This window comes from Clarias gariepinus, chromosome 11, assembly GCF_024256425.1.
Source record: "Clarias gariepinus isolate MV-2021 ecotype Netherlands chromosome 11, CGAR_prim_01v2, whole genome shotgun sequence".
NCBI classification, from domain to species: Eukaryota; Metazoa; Chordata; class Actinopteri; order Siluriformes; family Clariidae; genus Clarias; species Clarias gariepinus.
The window spans coordinates 10,624,816-10,645,105 of NC_071110.1; the positions used below are offsets into that span (position 1 = coordinate 10,624,816).

At 38.1% G+C, this 20,290-nt stretch overlaps 2 protein-coding genes across 2 annotated transcripts in view; both read left to right on the top strand.

Annotated features, from left to right (window-relative positions):
* The first annotated feature begins 1,122 nt into the window (after positions 1-1,122).
* On the top strand, positions 1,123-12,335 carry sh3bp5la (SH3-binding domain protein 5-like, a). Its single transcript, XM_053507818.1, has 6 exons — positions 1,123-1,790; positions 3,028-3,090; positions 5,572-5,700; positions 5,805-5,963; positions 7,763-7,936; positions 9,678-12,335. The coding sequence occupies exons 1-6, from the start codon at positions 1,542-1,544 to the stop codon at positions 10,239-10,241; spliced, it is 1,338 nt and encodes a 445-aa protein (XP_053363793.1). The 5' UTR covers positions 1,123-1,541; the 3' UTR covers positions 10,242-12,335.
* A 3,926-nt stretch (positions 12,336-16,261) lies between these two features.
* The window catches only part of gabbr1a (gamma-aminobutyric acid (GABA) B receptor, 1a), a 60,124-nt gene continuing 56,095 nt past the window's right edge, over positions 16,262-20,290 (top strand). Inside the window, exons 1-2 of the mRNA XM_053506680.1 lie at positions 16,262-16,604; positions 19,226-19,312. Coding sequence (XP_053362655.1) covers positions 19,234-19,312 — 79 coding nt within the window. The 5' untranslated portion in view covers positions 16,262-16,604; positions 19,226-19,233. The remainder of the gene's footprint in view (positions 16,605-19,225; positions 19,313-20,290) is intronic.

Sequence of the window (20,290 nt, forward strand, 5' to 3'; positions counted from 1 at the left end):
CAGTGGCATGATGGTCTCAGTGCTTTGAGGCAGAGGGAAAGTCAGAAACTCTGTGAAGGGATTTCCCATTGTGGTGTAAAGTGCAACTTGAAAAATCCCAGTGTGAGCAGTAAGATGGTAGACCATCTTTGCATGGGAGGATGTGATACTAGGTTTACAAACACATTCAGTGAAAATGCATTTCAGATTTCTTCTTATATTCATTTCCTTATATATCTTCTATAATGCTTATCCTATACAAAATCACAGGAGCCTGAAGATACGAACACACAGATACACTACAGGCTATTTGGGAAGCCAATTAACCTAATCTGTAGGCATTGGTGGCTCAGGGTCAATTCCCACTCAATGCCCAAACCCCAGTCACTGAATGCAATGTTAGTCCCAAGCCTGAGTAAAACAGCAGGGTTGTGTTAGGAACGGCACCTGGTGTAAAACCTGTGCCAACTTGTGTGTGGATTGGATGGTCAGCCAAAAGACTAACAACAATAAGCCTAATTTGCATGTCTGCGGACTCTGGGACCAACCCCCCCAAGCACGAGGAGAACATGCAAACTCTACACACACAGATTTCCGAAGTGGGAATCGAACCCTCGACCCTGGAGGTGTGAGGCCTATCATATATTTTAAAAAATAACACCAACCTAAGCATTTCAGAAATCTGGACAATAAAATACAGCACCAGCATGTGTCTGTGTTTTGAGAGCTGGCAGACTGAAGTGGAATTTACAGCAGGGTGGTTTCTCAGAAACATGGCAAGCTGCATTTTTGCCTTACTAAAAGCATATGGTGATTACAGTACATAACATTAACTGGAATTATTTTAATAAAAAAGCAAGACTAAATGCAAATGCCTGAATGTAAAACAAAACACTTTGGTGTGTGCAGTACTAGGAAAATAATCAAGTCCAGGACAGGGTGGTAACAAACAGAACACACCACCATGTTTCTGGTTATTTTCCTATAGTGTTGCTTATTTAATATAGCACATAAAAAAAATAATATATGTGTGTGTGTGTGTGTGTTTGGGGATTTACAGTATGCAGGTGTCTGACTAAGACACGAAGCACGCGCTCATCGATTCGTGACACAAATCGAAAACGTCAGTATTCGTCATCAGGCTACGGAAGCCGAGCTGCCCACGCACGCCTACGCGTTTCTGAAATAACGTTACTTTCCTTTAGCTAGCGTTGTCGAGTGAGTGAGTACGACTGAGTAGAATTTATAATAAATAAAAGCTTAATTAATTTAGCCATTTCACAGTGTCTACGTTATTATGCAGACGTGTGAGTAGTGTTAGCAGTTATTCGATGCTGGTTGTCGGATTAGTGCAGTATGCTCCTCATTCAGCAGGTTAGCTCTGGACTGCTAGCTGAGCTGATAAAGAGGAGGAGGGAGAGGAAAACATAAACATGTCCGCATTAGTGCCGCATCTGATTCTCTACTGAGCGTAAATTGTTCCGGATCGTTTTTTTGTTTGTTTTGTTTTGTTTGCATTGCATTGCATGTTAGTCTTGTGTTAGACTGAACTGGTGGTGAACATGGAGATGATGGAGCAGACTGGCCTGAGAGAGAGTCCTCCCGGATCTGTGTCTGTTCAGAAAATGGAAAACTGTGAGCAAATTCAAGGTCTCGGAGAAAGAATACAAGATTGTGGAATGAATTTTAAAGACAGAGATGTTGATGGCGAGTCTGCGAAAAGGGAAGAGACTGAAACGTGTCAAGTGCTGGATCAACAACAACAACAACAACAACAGGAGGCAGACGAGGAGCTGGACCCCAGGATACAGGTATCTGAGAAATCAATCAATCAGTCAATCAATCATTACATTCAGTCATTAAGCAGACGCCTTTATCCAGAGCGACTTACATTTTTTAAATTTTATTATACATCTGAGCGGATGAGGGTTAAGGGCCTTGTTTAAACAGGGTTTGAACCTGGGACCTTCTGATCAGTAATCCAATCAGAATCTGGTTTTGTTCAAATGCCTTATCTATCTATCTACCTACCTTCCCATCTATCTATCTATCTATCTATCTATCTATCTATCTATCTATCTATCTACCTTCCCATCTATCTATCTATCTATCTATCTATCTATCTATCTATCTATCTATCTACCCATCCATTTATCCATCATTACATTATACATCTGAGCAGTTGAGGGTTAAGGGTCTTGCTCAAATAGGGTTTGAATCTGGGACCTTCTGATCAGTAATCCATTCAGAATCTGGTTTTGTTCAAATGCCTCATCTATCTATCTATCTATCTATCTATCTATCTATCTATCTATCTATCTATCTATCTACCTACCTACCTTCCCATCTATCTATCTATCTATCTATCTATCTATCTATCTATCTATCTACCTTCCCATCTATCTATCTATCTATCTATCTATCTATCTATCTATCTATCTATCTACCTACCTTCCCATCTATCTATCTATCTATCTATCTATCTATCTATCTATTTATCTATCTATCGTCCCATCTATCTATTTATCTATCTATCTACCCATCCATTTATCCATCATTTCATTATACATCTGAGCAGTTGAGGGTTAAGGGTTTTGCTCAAATAGGGTTTGAACCTGGGACCTTGTGATCAGTAATCCAATCAGAATCTGGTTTTGTTCAAATGCCCTATCTATCTATCTATCTATCTATCTATCTATCTATCTATCTATCTATCTATCTTCCCTTCTATCATGATGTCATCAATCCATCCTCTTGACGGTCTTCCTACTCTCTGTTTCATCAGCCTGATTAATCTTTCTTCCCCCAACTTGTCCAAACACACCCAATTTTACGCTCCTCGATAACTTTACCCATAGGTCTTTTTTTTTCTTGTCTCAGATCTCTTTGGATTCTTTCATTTGTCACCTTTTGTCTCCATCCAATTTTCAAAATCATTCATTTCAAAAGCATTTAATTTTGCAGTGTACTTCATTTGAGATTGTTTAGCATCTTGATGGAATGTTTGCATGGATATTTTTGCTGGCTAACTGAACTTGTTGTGTCCAGGAGGAGCTCGAGCATCTGAATGAAGCCAGTGAGGAGATCAACCAGCTGGAGCTGCAACTAGAGGTAACACTTACTCCCCTAGTGTGTTCAGTTCAGATAGGTAAAAGGTCTGAAATGTGCACCCAAGATCAATAATGCTGCAAGAAAAGTAACAAAAAGGAGAAAAAAAAAGAAAATGTATAAAATATGAAACTCCTTTCCACTAACAAAATTTTTCTCCTTAAAGCATGGTCTGATACAGAAATTCCTAATTAATTTTTTTTTTAATGTTTTTTTTAACCATGCTCTACCAGTCAAAAGTTTAGACACATCTTCTAATTCCATGATCTTTCTTTACTTTTTTATTTATTTTTACATGTAAAACAATTCTGAAGGCATTCGAGCTATGTCTATGTCTGTTATTTCTTCTTCTTTTTCTTGTTTCTGCTGCTCTTTTTTCTCCTATATTGTCTACCACTCAAACCTCCTGCAGGTTATCTCTCCTCTTGGGTTTTTCTCTTTTCCTCCTGCCTGGTAGCTCCATCTGTAACATTATCCTCCTGATATACCCCTCATCCATGTCCAAACCATCTTATTCTGGCCTCTCTAACTCTGTCCCCAAACCGTCCCATCTGCACTGTCCCACCCCTGCTGTTGTTGTTGTTTTTTAATTATTTAATGTGTTTTATGTCACATTTTACAGTTCTAGTAAAAGATCTAGTATTGTACCAGAATGTAGAAAATATATTACTAAAAACAAACATTGAATTAAAAGGTGTGTCCAAACCCTATGACTGGACCTGTCACACAAAGTACATAGACACTTATTATGATAAAATGCTTTATTTAATTTGTAAGCAAATAAGATTTAGCATGCTTGTTGACTTTTACATCTTTAACAGCAACAATTCACCGAAGCACGAAGATGTCTTACTACAATTAACTTGTAGTTCTACAAATAACTACAATTATTACATTATTTTATAACTGTATTATTATATAATACAATTATATTATCATATAATATATAACATACTGATATCAACATGATGACCTCATGGCTATTACGTCATTGTCATTCATCCTCAATGTATTGAGATCACATAGTCCCGGTTTGGTGGCGATCTGTAAATCCCCTTAAAGGAGAACGTCAAAATCCTTTGGGTGCATTTTGCAAACTACAAAAAAACCTTGTGTCAGACTTTCAGGCATCCTAATGGCAGCAGATTCCAAACTGTCTGCCAATTTTCATGTTTTTTGAGCATGTTAAGGCCCCCAATAATCTCCAGATGGTGGTGGTGGTGGTGATGATGATTCTTAGAAGAACATGATGGCCTCTCTCACACTATGATGACATACAGTAGGACTAGTGTCATAGTGCTTGGGCCCTAAAAAAGCTCCAATTTGCTAGGGTCATAAACATTGGAGTGTGAAGCAATAGAAATGATCATGTGGTCTGATGAGTTGCACTTATCATGTATAGTGCCCACTGTACAAGCCCCTTCGGTTGGTCAGGTCTAGACTTAGCAACGCTATGTGGCAATAAAATGAAGTCAGCTGATGACCTGAATGTACTGAATGACTAGATCATTAAATTTATGGAGGGTTTTTTTTCCTGATGGCACAGGAATATTCCAAGACTTGGAACAGTTAGAGAGATGTTCTGGGAGCACCTCATTGTGTGCTGTAATAAAAGCTAAAAGAGGCTGAATATCCTGAAGCTCATTTGACTGAATAATCGGTTGCACACGGGGAAAAAACCCTGCCAACCATTAATATGTCTCAATTACCCATTAACCACGTTTCCATACGATAAAGAGAGACGACTGCCCACCTACACCCCCACGTACTGAACATTTAAATTTATATGACTTGAGCAGTTAAAAACACGGCAGATATATTACACACACATGATATGTGTGTGTGTGTTTGTGTAAGATCTCCTGGGTTTGCCAAGTATCGAAGTCAAATGTTGGACACCATCTCCATAGCAACATAACAACATGTTGTTTGGAGCAGCTAAACTGAACTTTCTCTGCATGAAATAAAATCGCCCATACAACATTGTAAAATATGGGAGTGGATCATCAGTGCTTTAAGGATGTTTGATGTTCAGTGGTTTAGGGCTCTGTGTTTAGAGTACAAGTAAAATTTCACCCCCCAAAATTGGCTGCCAGGAAGTTTAAGATGGCCCGTAAATGGATTTTTACAGATTACCATCTCAGGCTTGGCACAGAACCTTTCTGGAAGCTGTACGCAGCCCTGATCCGGAGGCCTATGAATATTTTAGGCTTTGAAATGTTGTGGGACGAGATTATTTGCAGAATGTCTTAAATGTTTTAGAAGGCATTACAGAAAAAAGATTCAGTGCTTTTATGTCTCTGGATATTATTTGTGTGAAAACTTGGTCCATCTTCATATGCTTTAATTCATCATATGAGGTTTTGACGTTATGCGTAAATTTTTTCCACCACAGAAGCTTGTGATTTCTAAAACATGATATAGAACACACAGTTGATTTATGTTTGAATTTCTGACTCTTATTTTATTTTCCATCCCCACTAGGAGGAGAGGTCAAGCTACAGAAAAATCTTTGCAGATTCAGCCAGGAAGCTTAATGCACTAAGCTCTCAACTGGGCTCTTGCATCGAGAAAGCCAGACCATACTATGAAGCACGGAGATTAGCTAAAGAGGTACTGCTATGGTTAAAATAACTTCCGTGGAAGTCTCTGATTACTCCTACACAGCTTGGCCACGACTCTCTTAATGTTTTCTGATTTTGTTATGCACCTCCTAGGCCCAGCAGGAGACCCAGAAGGCTGCGCTTAGATACGAGAGGGCCGTTTCCATGCACACGGCTGCACGGGAGATGGTGTACGTGGCTGAGCAGGGCCTTGGTGCAGATAAGACTCTGGATCAGACCTGGCAAGAAATGCTCAATCATGCCACTGCCAAGGTATCTGGTGTACAATCCACACCGTGTTTTAAATTTTAATCAGAGACATAAAGCAAACATGTAATGCACACTATTTATGCAAAGAAAAGAGAATGTGAACAGATCACAGATCGAATAGTGTATTTTCTCCAGAGACAAACGGGACATAATATCTCTGAGCCACTGAGTGTGGGTGGGTGAGGTGACATCTTTCCACTTCAGTTAAAGAGAACGCCGGGCCAGGAGGGATGCAAAGGGCAGTAAACAATGTTTAGCTGGAGTTATACGCTTATCTTTCTTTTCACTGATGCCAAAAAGATCAATCAGGGGGTCTGGTTCAAGATTGCTAATTGGGTATGTAAGACTGGGTTTAAAAGGCATCCCTCCAGAATCCGCACTGTGTTTTATGGAAAAAGGTGTCATATTATAATACTTAAAGACAATTCTTCAATACATCAATTTGTTTATCTTCTATATCTACATGCACAGAGTCTTGCATTTAAATCTGGTCATGTCTACATAGGTTATTTAATACCAAAAAAATACGTGTGGGGGGGATAAGTATACAATTATACCACTGAGACACTTAATCAGTATCTTCCAATCAGATTAATTTGTATTTTTTATGTTTATTCTGATGATATCCAAAATATCTCTAAAAAAACAACAAAAAAAGTGTGTTGCATCCTAACTCTGATGTTGTAATCATCATATCGCCCAGCCCTCTTATACAGTATTTACTTTGTCATTTTGTCAAAGTCCAATTCTAGACATAATTAATCTTTGACTTTATTGTAGTTTTATGTTTCTGTTTGGTTGCACAAACTTCAAAACAGCTGCTTAAACAGATGATGGAAAAATCTTTATTAGTGGTTGTTTTTACAGCTGCGTCTGCTTTCTGTACACACTGTAATTGGACCCTTCTCCTGCGTGAAATGCAAATAAGCCGGGTAGTGTGTGGGACGTCTGCCAGCTTTCAGCCTGATATGAGCGGGAGATTATTTTTATACCACCGAACACGCTTCTTTTTGATGAGCCGCTAGCCCTTTCATTATCGGTCCACCACTCATTATTAATCACTCCTCTAAAACAGTGTGGTTAACACCAGGAAAGCATGATAAAATGTAAGCATGACTGCGAGTATAAATAGGGTTTTCCGTCTGTATCGCCTCATCTTCTCTGCTGCTAGACAAAATCTTTTGGAGCTGATCCGATTCCTTTTTTTTTATCGCGTTAAGAATTCGATGCACGTCGTGTGCATTTGCGCCAGATCTTTTCCGACTCCATCTGATCATGATCGGATTAGGGAAAATGTTTAATTTATGGCGGTAACCGATCCGTGCGTGTAAAATACAGAACTCCATTATTGTATTATTCATGAGCAAATTTCCAAACAGTTTAAATGTGGAAAAAAAAATACTGACAGCTCAGGCAGCGCTTAGGTATATAGACCAAGGAAAACCTGAGATTTTTTTTTGACGGCTCACGGTGAGGATCACAGGCTTGACGACTCTGTAATAGCGTGTCTGTGTAAGCAGGTCGAAATGCAACCATGACTGAGATTATAAATGGCAGCATAGACCTATATTTAAGCCTCCGCAGTCATGCTGTCAGACAAAAATAGCCTGATTTGTTTTCTTCATGTACTCAAACACTGTCTGATCATCATCTCGTTGCTGCAAATGCATTCCAGTGGATGTCTCACCTCTCACATAGGGAGTTCTTGTTGCATAAGTATTGCTTTCAGACACTGCTGTTGAGTCACTAAAATGAAGCCTGGTCTGTTTTTTTTTCTACTTTTTTTTTTTTGCTTCTTGCAGGTGAACGAGGCTGAAGACGAGCGGCTGCGGAGCGAACGAGAGCACATGCGTGTCACCCAGCTGTGTCAGGCGGCCGAGGCTCACGTACAGACGCTGCAGAAATCCCTCAAGAGGACCATTATTAAGTCAAAGCCTTATTTCGAGCTCAAGGTCCAGCTTACATCCATATTGGAGGTTAGTCAGATCTTTGTTTTTTTGCACTTCGTTCTGATGGAACCCATCAGATGATATTTGTGTGGTGAGATTTATATACGCACTGAGTAACTGTTTACTGAGAACGAATGACTGAGGTTAATGTATACATTTCAAAGACAAGGAGGTATCTAAAATTACAACTAAACCTTATACTATTTCTAAAAAATAATACAGTGCCGAAATCATTTGAATTAGAAACTGTAATTATACATTTCGCATTTACTTTTACATTTCAGCCTTTGACAGACAGGACTTACATTTTTTTATCATTACATACCCAAGCAGTTGAGGGTTAAGGGCCTTGTTCAAGGGCCCAACAGAGACAACTTGGTGGTGCTGGGGTCCAAACCTGGAACCTTCCGATCAGATGGCCAAAAGTATGTGGACAACCGACCATAACACCCATATGTCATTCACACAATTGTACAGACTGTCTCTGTGTGCTGTAACATTTAAATTTATTTTCGCTGGAACTGAGACACACAAACCTGTTCCAGTATAGCGATGCACATACACAGAGCCAGCTCCATGAAGACATGGGGTGACAAGTTTAGGTTGAAAAAATTAAAATTGCCTGCACAATCCTGACCTTTACTTTATTGAACACCTTTGGGATGAACTGGAACACTGACTGCGCCCCAGGCCTCCTCTCCTGACATCAGTGACCACCTCTGATCTCAGTAATGCTCTTATAGCTGAATGAACACACATCCCCACAGTGACCATCCAAAAACTAATAAAAAGCCTTTCCTGAAGGGTAGGTGTTATTGTAACCTTAAAGGGTGATTCATCTGGAACGGGATGCTCAGTAGTTTTATGGCTGTGATGGTCAGGGTCAAGTAACCTTTGGCCATGTAGTGTAAAGTTGTAAAACAAAAGTGTAGTTTCATCCCTGTGCAAATTCCTTTTTTCCTTATACATAGCACATAGTTCCTGCTGGGTGCATAAACATTTCTTTTCCTTTATCTTTATATTTGAGCATACCAAGCCAGTTGGGTGAAAACCCATTTCTATACATAATAAACGTAGTGGAAAAATAGTCAAATTTTACAAGCAGTGTGCAGAATATATAGAAATTTAAAACATAATAAATAAATAAATGCGAAAAAGTGACGGCTAAAAAAGCTAAAGCTTTTGAGGAAATGATAGAGATTATTTTTTACATTTGTGATTATACAATATTAAGGTTAAGTAGATTTGAAATCAATGAATCACTTACTATGCCAAGAACGTACAATAAAGTTCTCATTAATAAAAAGTTTAAAAGGGGGAAAATTCACTTTTAAGTCATATTTTGAACACTTAGAAGATTTTTGTTAGTTTTTCAATTTTCCCCCTAATGTGACCTTATTATAAAACACACCCTCCCCCAGCTTGGTGCTCATCTGTAGCTTATTTACATAGACCCTGAAACTGCATTCTCTGAATAGAAGTGAAAAAGTAAAATAGGGGACCTTTAATTATGTGTGTTATTTACATTTAAGTTTTATACAGTTTTACTGGGATTGGATTATAAATCTGTTACTATATTTGAACAGCTTTTAGCTCCAGTTTTAAGATACAAAGTTATTTTGTGATTTGATTATTCTGCTAAACACATTCCTACATACTGCATGAACATCTCTCTCTCTCTCTCTCTCTCTCTCTCTCTCTTTATATTCCCTTTATATTTCTGCATGCCAAACTGATTGTGCTGAGACCTCTTTTATCATGTTTGCAGGAGCATAAATTGAAGGTAACTCTGTTAGAAGAGCGTGTGACTGAAGTGAAAAGGCATTACTCCTACACTCTGCAGCGTTTGGAGAAAATCAGCGAGGAGATCCACGCCCAGAGAGGACCGGACTCTACAAACGGCTCTGCGAAATCCTTCCAAACACGCAGTCCTCCGATCGGAGCCGAGGCGGTAATTACTACGAGGACTGAAACTGGAGAGCGCAATAAGACAAATGAATGGGTGGACGGCCAAGAAGCTAAGACGCGAGAGTGGGTGGAGAGGCATAGGGAGTCTGGCTGGTGGGAGGGAGGAAAACCCAGGCCGTTGTCCGGAGTGGGCTCTGACTCCACCTCTGTTTTTAGCTTTAAAACCGTCGCTTCTGATTTGGAGAAGTGCGACTCTGTCGAGCATCTCGGCCAGCTGAGTGACTCTGTTAGTCTTTCTGGAGAAGAAGAGGAACGGGTGCAGACTGGAGAAGCGGAACACAGGAAGGACAAAAAGGCTGATTTTACAGAGCTTGAGAAACAAGAGCAGGTTGTTAAGCAACATCACAGGAGTGTGAGTTTGTGAGTAAGCTCATGTCAGGGTAACGTAAAGGAGAAGGTGTGAACAGGAGTGCACGATTCAGTGATACTTGAAGACATTTCCAGAGTGCACAATACGTGATGATAACATAATAATCATATAAAACAGTAGTCATAATCCAAAAAAAAGCAACACAATGGTTTTAAACTTTTAATTGCAGAAAAATAGCATTTGAAAAGAATTAAAAAAATTAATTAAGTGATTTATACATCTTCGATAGCTGCTCTATCCTGAAAAGGGAGGACACAGGGTTTAAAATGGGAGTAAACCCTGAAGGGGACGTCAATCTGTCACATTCACGCACACTTCATACCATTCGTCATAGAAGATCTATTTTAGGGGGTTTAAAAAAAAAAAAGACCAATCAGCTACTTATTACTTGAATGACAATTTCACAATATCATGACGGATATCGTCTGTACGTCTACATCACTGACCAGCTCGCTTGTAAACCACCTGGTTACTTCTGGTTATCATTTTAATGTATTGTCCAGACTTATGTTCCAACTGGGCTGGGTATTGTCCCAGCACGCCTTCTTAATCTGCGTAGTTTAACATCTGGCATAATACGGTCTCTATGTCAGGGGCACCAGTATGTCAGATTTAAACTCGTGAAGAAAAATGTCCTGCATTTTAAAATCATTATCAAGGCAAGAAGTTTCACTGCGTATATTTGATTTAAACTAGATTAGTGCAGTACTGTCGATCTCTTTAGCAATTGTCCCATTAGTGAGAGCATTAGCTCTGTAATTGCACTTTGCATCAGGAAAGGGATTGGAAAGAAATGGACTTCTTGTGAATGCTTGCGATGACTATTGAGAGACGGACTTATACCCCAGATCCAGGCTCATGAATCTGAAGCCAGTGTAATTTTGTGCAGTGGTTCAGCAGGTAATTAGAGTGCAAGCACAGAGGCAAACACACTCATTCTGCAATATAGTAAGAAAGGTGAGATATTAAAAAGACCATCTGTGGTGCGGAGGATTTTGTTGATGCTGATATTAACAGCAGAACTTGTAAATGAACTGAACCAAAAAAAAAAAGCGTTACTGCTTGAGAACATCACCTGGAGATCCAGATAACGTTATTAGAAGACACACTGCTGGCAATTCTCATAAAACTCATATTAATCAAAGTCTTTAAAATTGCTTAGAGCACCTTGTAGATATGAATAAAATGATTTTACAGTTAGCCTTAAAACAAAAATACTGAACTGATAATCAATTCATTGAGTTTTCAGCCAGCCTCTTTTAAGCTCACTTTTGTTTTTTTACTTTGTTTTCTTAGATACTGACAAAAAAATTACAGAAAAAATACAATACATTAAAATATTAAGTCAACACAAAGAACACATGTATTTTAAACTGACCAGAGTGCTGTTATGATTTGTTCTGCATTTATTATTTAAGTGCACAAGCCTTAAAGCCTTTCTTAAAACTCAGCTCCAAGTTCAATCTGGTATTAAAATAGAAATGGTAGATTTTTTTTGTTTGTTTATTTTATGTACAATGGCATTTTAAAGACATTACATTACAGGTTGGAACTGACTGACACTTGAAAGGCAGCTGCTAAAAAGCAATAAATAGCCACCTCAGTAATTACCCCTCAAGTCAATTTACACCTCTTTAACCCAGACAGGCTTAAGGTCACAAAGGCAATGTTTCAATCTTCCACAAGCTGCAGAAGACAAAACCTTTGGGTGTGTGAATGAGTTTTAGAGCTGATTTGCAATATATGGAAAGATACAGGATGATCTCAGATCTTAAGCCACTGATTTGGTTTGCTGTTGGTTAAATCTGTTCTGTCACAATAATTAAAATTCATGAAACATCGATTAAATTTTTTATTAATGATATAATACTGTGTATTATATAATATGACAAGATATCTTATTTAATTTAGTTGCCTCTGATCGATATATGACCAACTTTGTTTTGGGTTCTGTGGTAAAAGCCTGCTGTTAATTTGCGCATGGTGATGTACAGTAACTGTTTTAAGTATGAAGGTTACAGGCAAATCACCTTCATGGCCTATAAAATTGTTTGCATATCAGTTAATAAAGTCTAACTGATTATAAACAGATCATAACATAAACAGATAACATTAAAACCATTAATGTGGGTGGGGCCACTGTGGACCGAACATCTTTGGCACATCTTAATTGCCATTCAGTTGGGTTGGGATCTGGAGAGTTTGGATGCCGCATTGGCGTCCTGGGCTCCTGGCCTGCTGGGTGTTCTGGTGCCTTTCTCTCATGGCCGGCGATTCGGCTATCTGCTTTTTTTGTGGGATCAAACTGGACAAGCTGGTTTTTGGTCCCCGTGTGCCTTGACTCCCCATGATCCTATCACCAGTTTCCTGGTGTCTAATTGATATTCAGTGTTACTTAATTCACCTGGCAGTGGTGTTAGTGTTGTGGCTGGTTAGTGTGCATCAATAATAATGATTGTGACCTCAATTTATTTCAGTCATTGCTTTTTAAATCGATGAATCGATTGAAAATGGTCAAATAATTACACCCCTAGAATTGATTATCTCTAAATATAATTTTCACTGACATCGTGAATTAGTTCACTCTAACTCTCATGTTGATCATGCAACGTAACTTTCATTCTTTTTTTTCCAAAAATTCTATCTTAAACTTAAATATATATCAGTTCACTAAAAAAAAAAAGCAATACTGACTTACTGATTCCTACAGGGACATGATTGTCTCCTGCCTCCTGTTTCTATGAAATGATTTCGGTACTTACACTGCCCTTAAAGTCTCATTGAAATTAGCCTTAAATTATCCCATTCCTTCTTTCATACACTGTATATTATTCAATATTAGCACACCAAGAATATGTTTTAAGTGAGATAATTGTTACCAGGGTTGAGCTTAATAGACTTTTCAGTGTTTTAGTTTGTGTGTATCCACAAGAAATGCTGCTGTGTAGATTGCAAGTATTTTCCTTGCTTTATTGCTATGTTCAGTAAATTGTTTATTATAAGAGTTTTCTATTGATTTCAGTGTTCATTTATTTTTATTCAACAAGTGAAGCTTTGGTGTATCATGTTTTAAATATTAAACATGCATTCTATAGTCAAAATAGTTGTTATGACGGCTGACTATTGATTATTAATAACATTTTAGATGTTTATTATTCAAGATGGTCATAGCTGTGGATTTCTGTGAACTATCTATAAGCTAGTTTGCTTTAATGACATGTATACATTTTGTTTTAATGCCCTCTCCTGTAAAGATGTTTTTGCAGTGCTTGACAGAACAATGCTTTGTTACACATTAAGTTCACGTGTACAGTTAAGTTTTATGCAATTGAATTAGAGCTTTCTATTCATATTCTTCATGTATGGAAATATAACATTTCTTAGTTGTATTATTACTTTCCTCTTTTCCTCAAGACATATGAACATGTTTTATCAAGAGTGCTGCATAATCGTATTGTATAGAATGGATAATCGTATCAATAAAAACGTTTAGTTACCTCAATAATAATGAGAATTGAGACTCTGTAAAAATTATTAGCCGACAGGAATCATGAAGGTCAGGTGGTCATGGCTCAGATCTAAAGTTGGCCTCTTTTCTGAAAAATCTGGAGGCGTTCTCAGTAAAGCCTGCATTTCCAATTCTGTCTCTGTCCTTCAGATGACCCTAATGCAGAGAGAGATATGTCTTTGCCAGCGGAAGCAGTCATGTGATGCTCCTCCCGAGTCGAGCTGTGCGCCTGAACGAGAAGCACAATGACAATATCTTATCTCTCACATCGCACGCTTTTCTCTTATGCTTGCTGCTTGTGTGTCTCCTGAGAGAGCCCAGATATAGAGCCTGAGCAGAGTTGAAGATTAAATTACTGATGGATGTCTTTCGAGAGGGAATGTCAATGTAGCTCATATCCAGTCTGACATGACGAGGTCCATTTTGTACTCTAGAGAGACTGGGTGATGAAATGGTCACGGCATAAACCTAGAGGCATAGGTATAGGATCTCCTTAATATTCCCCGTCTCCTCCCATTCGTCCCGGCCTTCCCAATTTCAATCCTATACCTATGCCGCTAGGTTTCTGCCTCGACAATTTCATTACCCAGTCTCTCTAGAGTACGAAAGGAACCTCGTCATGTTATGAAAAAATCCCGCCATAAGTGCTACCATATTTACGGAATGATTTTTATAGTGGAAAATGATAAGGCTACATTCACACTGCTGGCAATACTGGCCTAATTCCAGAACAAATCCAATTTCTATCAAACTATGTTTATACTATGTTTTCAGTGTGACCTAAAGTATATCTAATATTAGTCTGACAAGCTTCTAAACTAACCATATGCACATGGGAGAAGTGCATAACGTGGTAATGAAAAAATGCGATGTTATTCAGACAGCTCTCTCGTCGTGCTCTCGGTATGTTCAAATTTTCCTTTTAACTTTTTCATTTCCCTGCAGTCAGGTTCTCCTACGGCTGTGTTCAGGCATTTATTTTAAGATCTCTTTGAGCACGGAGCGGATGCAATATGTACCTTCTAATTTTGCCACAGCAAATGTTTATGAAGTCTGTTCCCTCACTATCCTACCACAGACTTCTTCCTCCTGGATTGATGTAAAAGTTGCACAAATTCTGATCTGACTGTTTAGTTTAAGGTCATATCAGAAAAAAATTCTGTATCAGATTTAGGAGCACACAGGGAAGTGGCCCAAATCAGAATGGAAAAGATCACGTTCCATGTGGTTTGTGCTTCCCACAATGTTATAAAAGAAATCTGAGCCACATACGAAAAAAAAAGAAAAAAAAGATTTGATATCTTTTGCTAGCGAAGTGACTACAGCGGAATGTGGAAGGATTTTTAACATGGATAGTGATTATTACATTTATTCAAAAACAAAAATAATAGAAGCCAGGTTTATGAGAAAAGCATCGTTCATCTCAAGATAATTTTTTAACACTTATTCACTAATCAAAAATTTTTGCACTCAGTTTAGATCTGCCCTGTGTGCGTGATGCTCTCTCTGCCTGCGTGTCCAGATTTCTGCACATGGGGTGGTAAAGGCCAGGGGCCCATCTGGTTAGGTACAGGACAATGACATGCAGAATATCTGATTCATTTCTTAGGGGAAATTAATGTTCTCAAAATGACAGTGCAAGGCAGTTGCCCTTCTGTTTCACCCGTGCAACCACCTCCATGATTTATCTTATCGGTTTGGGACCAGATGTCCTCAGGATGACAGTTTTGACATTGTGCGAAATGGGTTCGATTAAAACTCGTGCATCATTTGTGATGCAGATTATATCCTGAAATGTCAACGGTGAAAGATTTTCCCTGGGACACTGAGACGGCGCTTAATTTAGGTCTGTACAGCATTGCATCTGGCTTAACTCGGTAAAAAATCTGATTGTATGATTGTGTGTGTGTGTGTTTTCTGGATGTAAAAATAATGTGCATTTACATTTCAAGGAAAGGGTTTTGGAGCAGAACAGATCTTATCTTCTATCCTTAATTATTCATCAACACTGTGTATAAATAGATGATGAGATGAAGATAAAGAGGAAGGGGAAAGGCACAACCCACCACTAATGACACTATGGTTTGGAAGCTGGTGCACTCCAAAAAACGCATAAGATATTCAACCGCATTTTAGTCTGATGGCCATTTACCAGCCGGCTGAAATTAACCAAGCAGGTCGATGATGATGATGATGATGGTGGTGGTGGTGCTGAAGGAGAGCTCCGCACACATACCCCCCCTAGCGTCCTTATGTGACGTCGCACGTCAGGAAGACTTTTTCCTTCCCCACCTGCATCCTAAAAGCCCCGCCCCCTTTTTTTAAACGAGCTCTCTGATTGGACAGAACGTCCATCCTTCACTTTGAGGAGAACAATCGATTTGCGAGTATGAACACTAGGGGGCGGTGTTTGTTGGAGACGGATAGAAGAGAGAGAGAGAGAGAGAGAGAGGGGAAAAAAAACGTCAGGGATGGAGAAGAGTGGAAAAAAAGAAGGGAGGAGGAGGAGAGGAAGGATGGACCGAGCGTGAAACATTTATAAGCGGTGTATTTGTATTTGTATATACCTAATATAAATATATATATAGGAAGTAAGATCTCAGATGGATTTTTATTTATTTTTATCATTTTGCAAAGCAATACACGCAGAGAGCCGCTCTAAGCCATCTCCATATGTCTGCCTATGCAACGACGCGGGATTTGCACTATTAAATCACTGCACATTTTCGTGCATGTAAACAGCCAATAAGCGGAAATTATTCTACAAGGCCGTTTTTTCTTCTTCTTCTTCTTTCTTTTCTTTCTGTTTTTATTTTGTTTGTTTTTTTGCACCGGGCCTGTCAAGATATGTAAGTAAATCAGTTTGTTCTACATCTATACTGATCTGCGTCTATACTGTAGATAAATACATTGTATCTAATTTCAGTCCTCACTTCTGTCAAAGAGCTGTTTGTCTGTTTGTTTGTTTTTGTTTAGTGGCTACATAGTATTTCAACACCAACTGTTAACAACATTTACATCCAACTTCACAGACTCCACCTTCATCTACATTTATATTCGATTATCATTTATGCTTTTTGTTGTTAAATCATAAATTTATTATTATTATAATATATATATATATATATATATATATATAAAATATACTTATATATATATATATACTTATATAATTATTTTATAAAAATAAAACACACACACATATTTGTGTGTGTGTTTATTTTTATAAAATAATTATATAAGTATATTATATATATTTATATATATTTATATTATATACTTATATATATACACAACACTACGCTGCTTTCTGTTGTTAAATAATTATTTTATAAAAATAAAACACACACGTATATATGTATGTATATGTATATATATATATAATGTGTGTGTGTTTTATTTTTTATAAAATAATTATTTAAAAACAAAAAGCTTAAATGATAATCGAATATAAATGTAGATGAAGGAGGGTGGTGGAGTCTGTAAAGTTGGATGTAAATGTAAATTTATTATAAGTTTATTATATAAAACTCCATGACTATAAATCCAATAAAACGATCTTTCATTTATCCGAAAGGCCTGGTGTCCCTCTCCATAGAGATGGTGCTGGAAAATGTCCCATAAAGTTAATCTGTCCAGTTTTAGGGTCTAAAACATCGACCTGCTTCCTGTACAACATCAATTTTCAAGACTTTTTTCTTTTAAATGTTAATAAGGAAACTAACAGTCATGTCGATAACTGACTTCCATGTTCCATCCATGAACCTCTGATGTCCAACTAGGGACCGTGGAGGCCATTTTATTTATTCCCATTTTTACAACCGTGGTGGGACCTCCGGTCAACATTCACACACTGCAGGCAAATTGGGAATGCCAGTTGGCCTAACCTACATGTCTTTGGACATGTGTGGAAGGAAACCGGAGCACCCCGAGGAAACCCATCAAGCATAGGGAGAACATGCAAACTCCATGCAAACAGATTTAACCCCGAGGTGGGATTCGAACCCCCACCCTGGAGGTGCAAGACGACAGTGCTAACCACTACGCCAATACGCCACTTTTTTTTTAATGATGCATAGTTTATTGTATTGCAGTACCCCAGTAAACTCCACTGAAAATACCTTTCACTTATCTGACAGACGCGTGTAGTCCACATCCTTCCCCAAAGAGCCCGTGCTGGAAAATGTCCCTCTAAGTTCAAGCTAACAGTCTTAGGCTCCAAAACATAAACTTGCTTCCTGTACAACATCTATTTTTATCATTTTTTGCTTTTAAATATTTAGCACGGACCTAGCTGTGACTTTAAAAAGATACTAATATTGAAATATTGAATTCATTGTTATATGTGTAAATGTATTTTCAGGTCTTTTTTTTATCTAGACCTTATTTACTTTCATTAAGCGCTTTATCCTGGTCTGGGACGTAACCCAGGAACACTGGGTGTGAGGGCGGGAACAAATGCACCCTGGATGGGATGTCAGGAACAAACCTGATAAGATACTGACACAGCATTCCAGGCCCTTATATCAATGATATGATCAATGCTCGGCATCGCACTGGGGCATACCTGGAGCCTTTACTGTTACCCTGTGTTTTGTGTGTGTGTGAGGAAGAGATAGTGTACATGTGTGTGTAGATGGTAAGATCCTCCCATAATTTGGAGGAGCAAAATTTTAAAGTAAAGAATCACATTATTATCACGATTATTTTGACACATATTGTGATTTCGATTTTAACTACGATATGTAACTATTTATTGTACCGGTTTGCATTCAGACAAATTCATCTAAGCAAAAAGCAAATAATGGCACAAATGATCTGATTTTAAAGGATGTTTGCCAAAACTCTACATAAATTCCTGATTATGTATGCATATATTTGTGTGTGTGTGTGTGTGTGTAGATGTAGTTTAAAGTGTGTGTAGTTGGACTTGGATGGATGATGGAGATATCTGTCACATAGCCGCAGTGTTACAATTCAGAGACCCTGAGGACATGTTTAAAGTTTAACCATGTCCTCTGATCCTCGCTGCAGAGTTTCCCTCTGTTTCCCACTGTTAGCCTGGCGGGATACACGTCATATCACTCTCTCTCTCTCTCTCTCTCTCTCTCTCTCTCTCTCTCTCTCTCTCACACACTTTATATTTCTGTATTGTTTACTTTTCATTTCACTCTCTTTCTTTCTTTCTTTTAAAAAATAAAAGATGACATCTTGCTTAATTTACTGAATGAAAGCATGCATGCATGTGTGTGTTTATTCTTGACCCAAGCTGACTTTCCTTTGCTTATAAGATGTTTAACCTGTCTGAGTCTGTGTTAGCTGAGAGACTACTGCTCCACATGGACGTCACGCTTCCATATAAATGTAGATACGCTATAAATGTGTTGATGCAAATGAGCTGTATTGAGAGCTTAATTGGTTGGACAATGTTGGTTATTTTAATCCAGATCTCTCTTTCATCTTTTATTAGATGCAGAAATGGTGCAGCTGTTGTTTCTTGTAATTTCCAACGTGCTTCCCACACTTATTGCATCCATGCATAATTCAACAACTGAAGGTAATGTTTGTGTGTGTGTGTGTGTGTGTGTGTGTGTGTGTGTGAGAGAGAGAGAGAGAGCACTCTATATACCTCTATATAGCTCAATATTATGTTCACTCACTGGCTGTTTTATCAGGAGCAAGGGTACGCCTGCTCATTCATGCATGTTATTATTCAATTAACCATGTATGATACACATTACAGTGCAATTCATCCGACAGAAGGAATCCGTGTAATCTCCGTTAGCGACTTTGACCATAATAAGGATGTTACCGCCAGACAGGCTGCAGAATCAGCTGATCTCTCTGCTGATTTACTTATAACATTCTATAGAGTTTATAAAGACTGGTGCCACTATCCCCCCCCACAAAAAAAAAAACAACCTAGATAGAGATTCTTATCATGTAGCTGACAAATCATCAGTTATGTGATGACAACCTGGACCAGGGAATGTTTTCACTGCTTTGTGGGATCCATCTCACAAGGAGTTTAAAACAAATTTGATTCTTTTATTATATTAATATTGTGTTCCTAATACATTGGCCAGTAAGTGTATACCCAGTCACATGCAACATATGCAATGTATACATACAGTGCGAATGTGCTTTATCCTTATATTCTGTCTTGTTAATGACTTGTATCCTGTATAAGCTCTGTGATGAACTAAAGAAAAAAAAAACGTCTAACATTATAAACGTCTAGAACATTATATATTGGTAAGACCAATACTTGAGTTTTAAGATGGCTTTAAGATGTCTTAGACTTTGTCTAAATGAGAGACTCACCACTTCTTTCGAAAACTGTATTGAGAAAACGAGTGATGAGAATGTGCTATAAACAGAAGTTCAGTCTAGATTCCTGTTAATTTTTTAAGGAAACACCTCTCAATCATTCACAAACGCTCTTTTAAAATACAATTGGCTTAATGGATTTTTTTTTTTTCCGGAGAAAAATAATTACTTAATTATATAAATGACTATGGTTAAATTAATTGCT

Excerpts from the sequence above, each read along its gene's own strand:
- sh3bp5la (XM_053507818.1), top strand. The coding sequence starts at position 1,542 with ATGGAGATGATGGAGCAGACTGGCCTGAGAGAGAGTCCTCCCGGATCT. Across the intron at positions 3,091-5,571 it reads AGCTGGAGCTGCAACTAGAG|GAGGAGAGGTCAAGCTACAG; the intron begins GTAACACTTACT and ends CATCCCCACTAG. Across the intron at positions 5,964-7,762 it reads TCAATCATGCCACTGCCAAG|GTGAACGAGGCTGAAGACGA; the intron begins GTATCTGGTGTA and ends TGCTTCTTGCAG.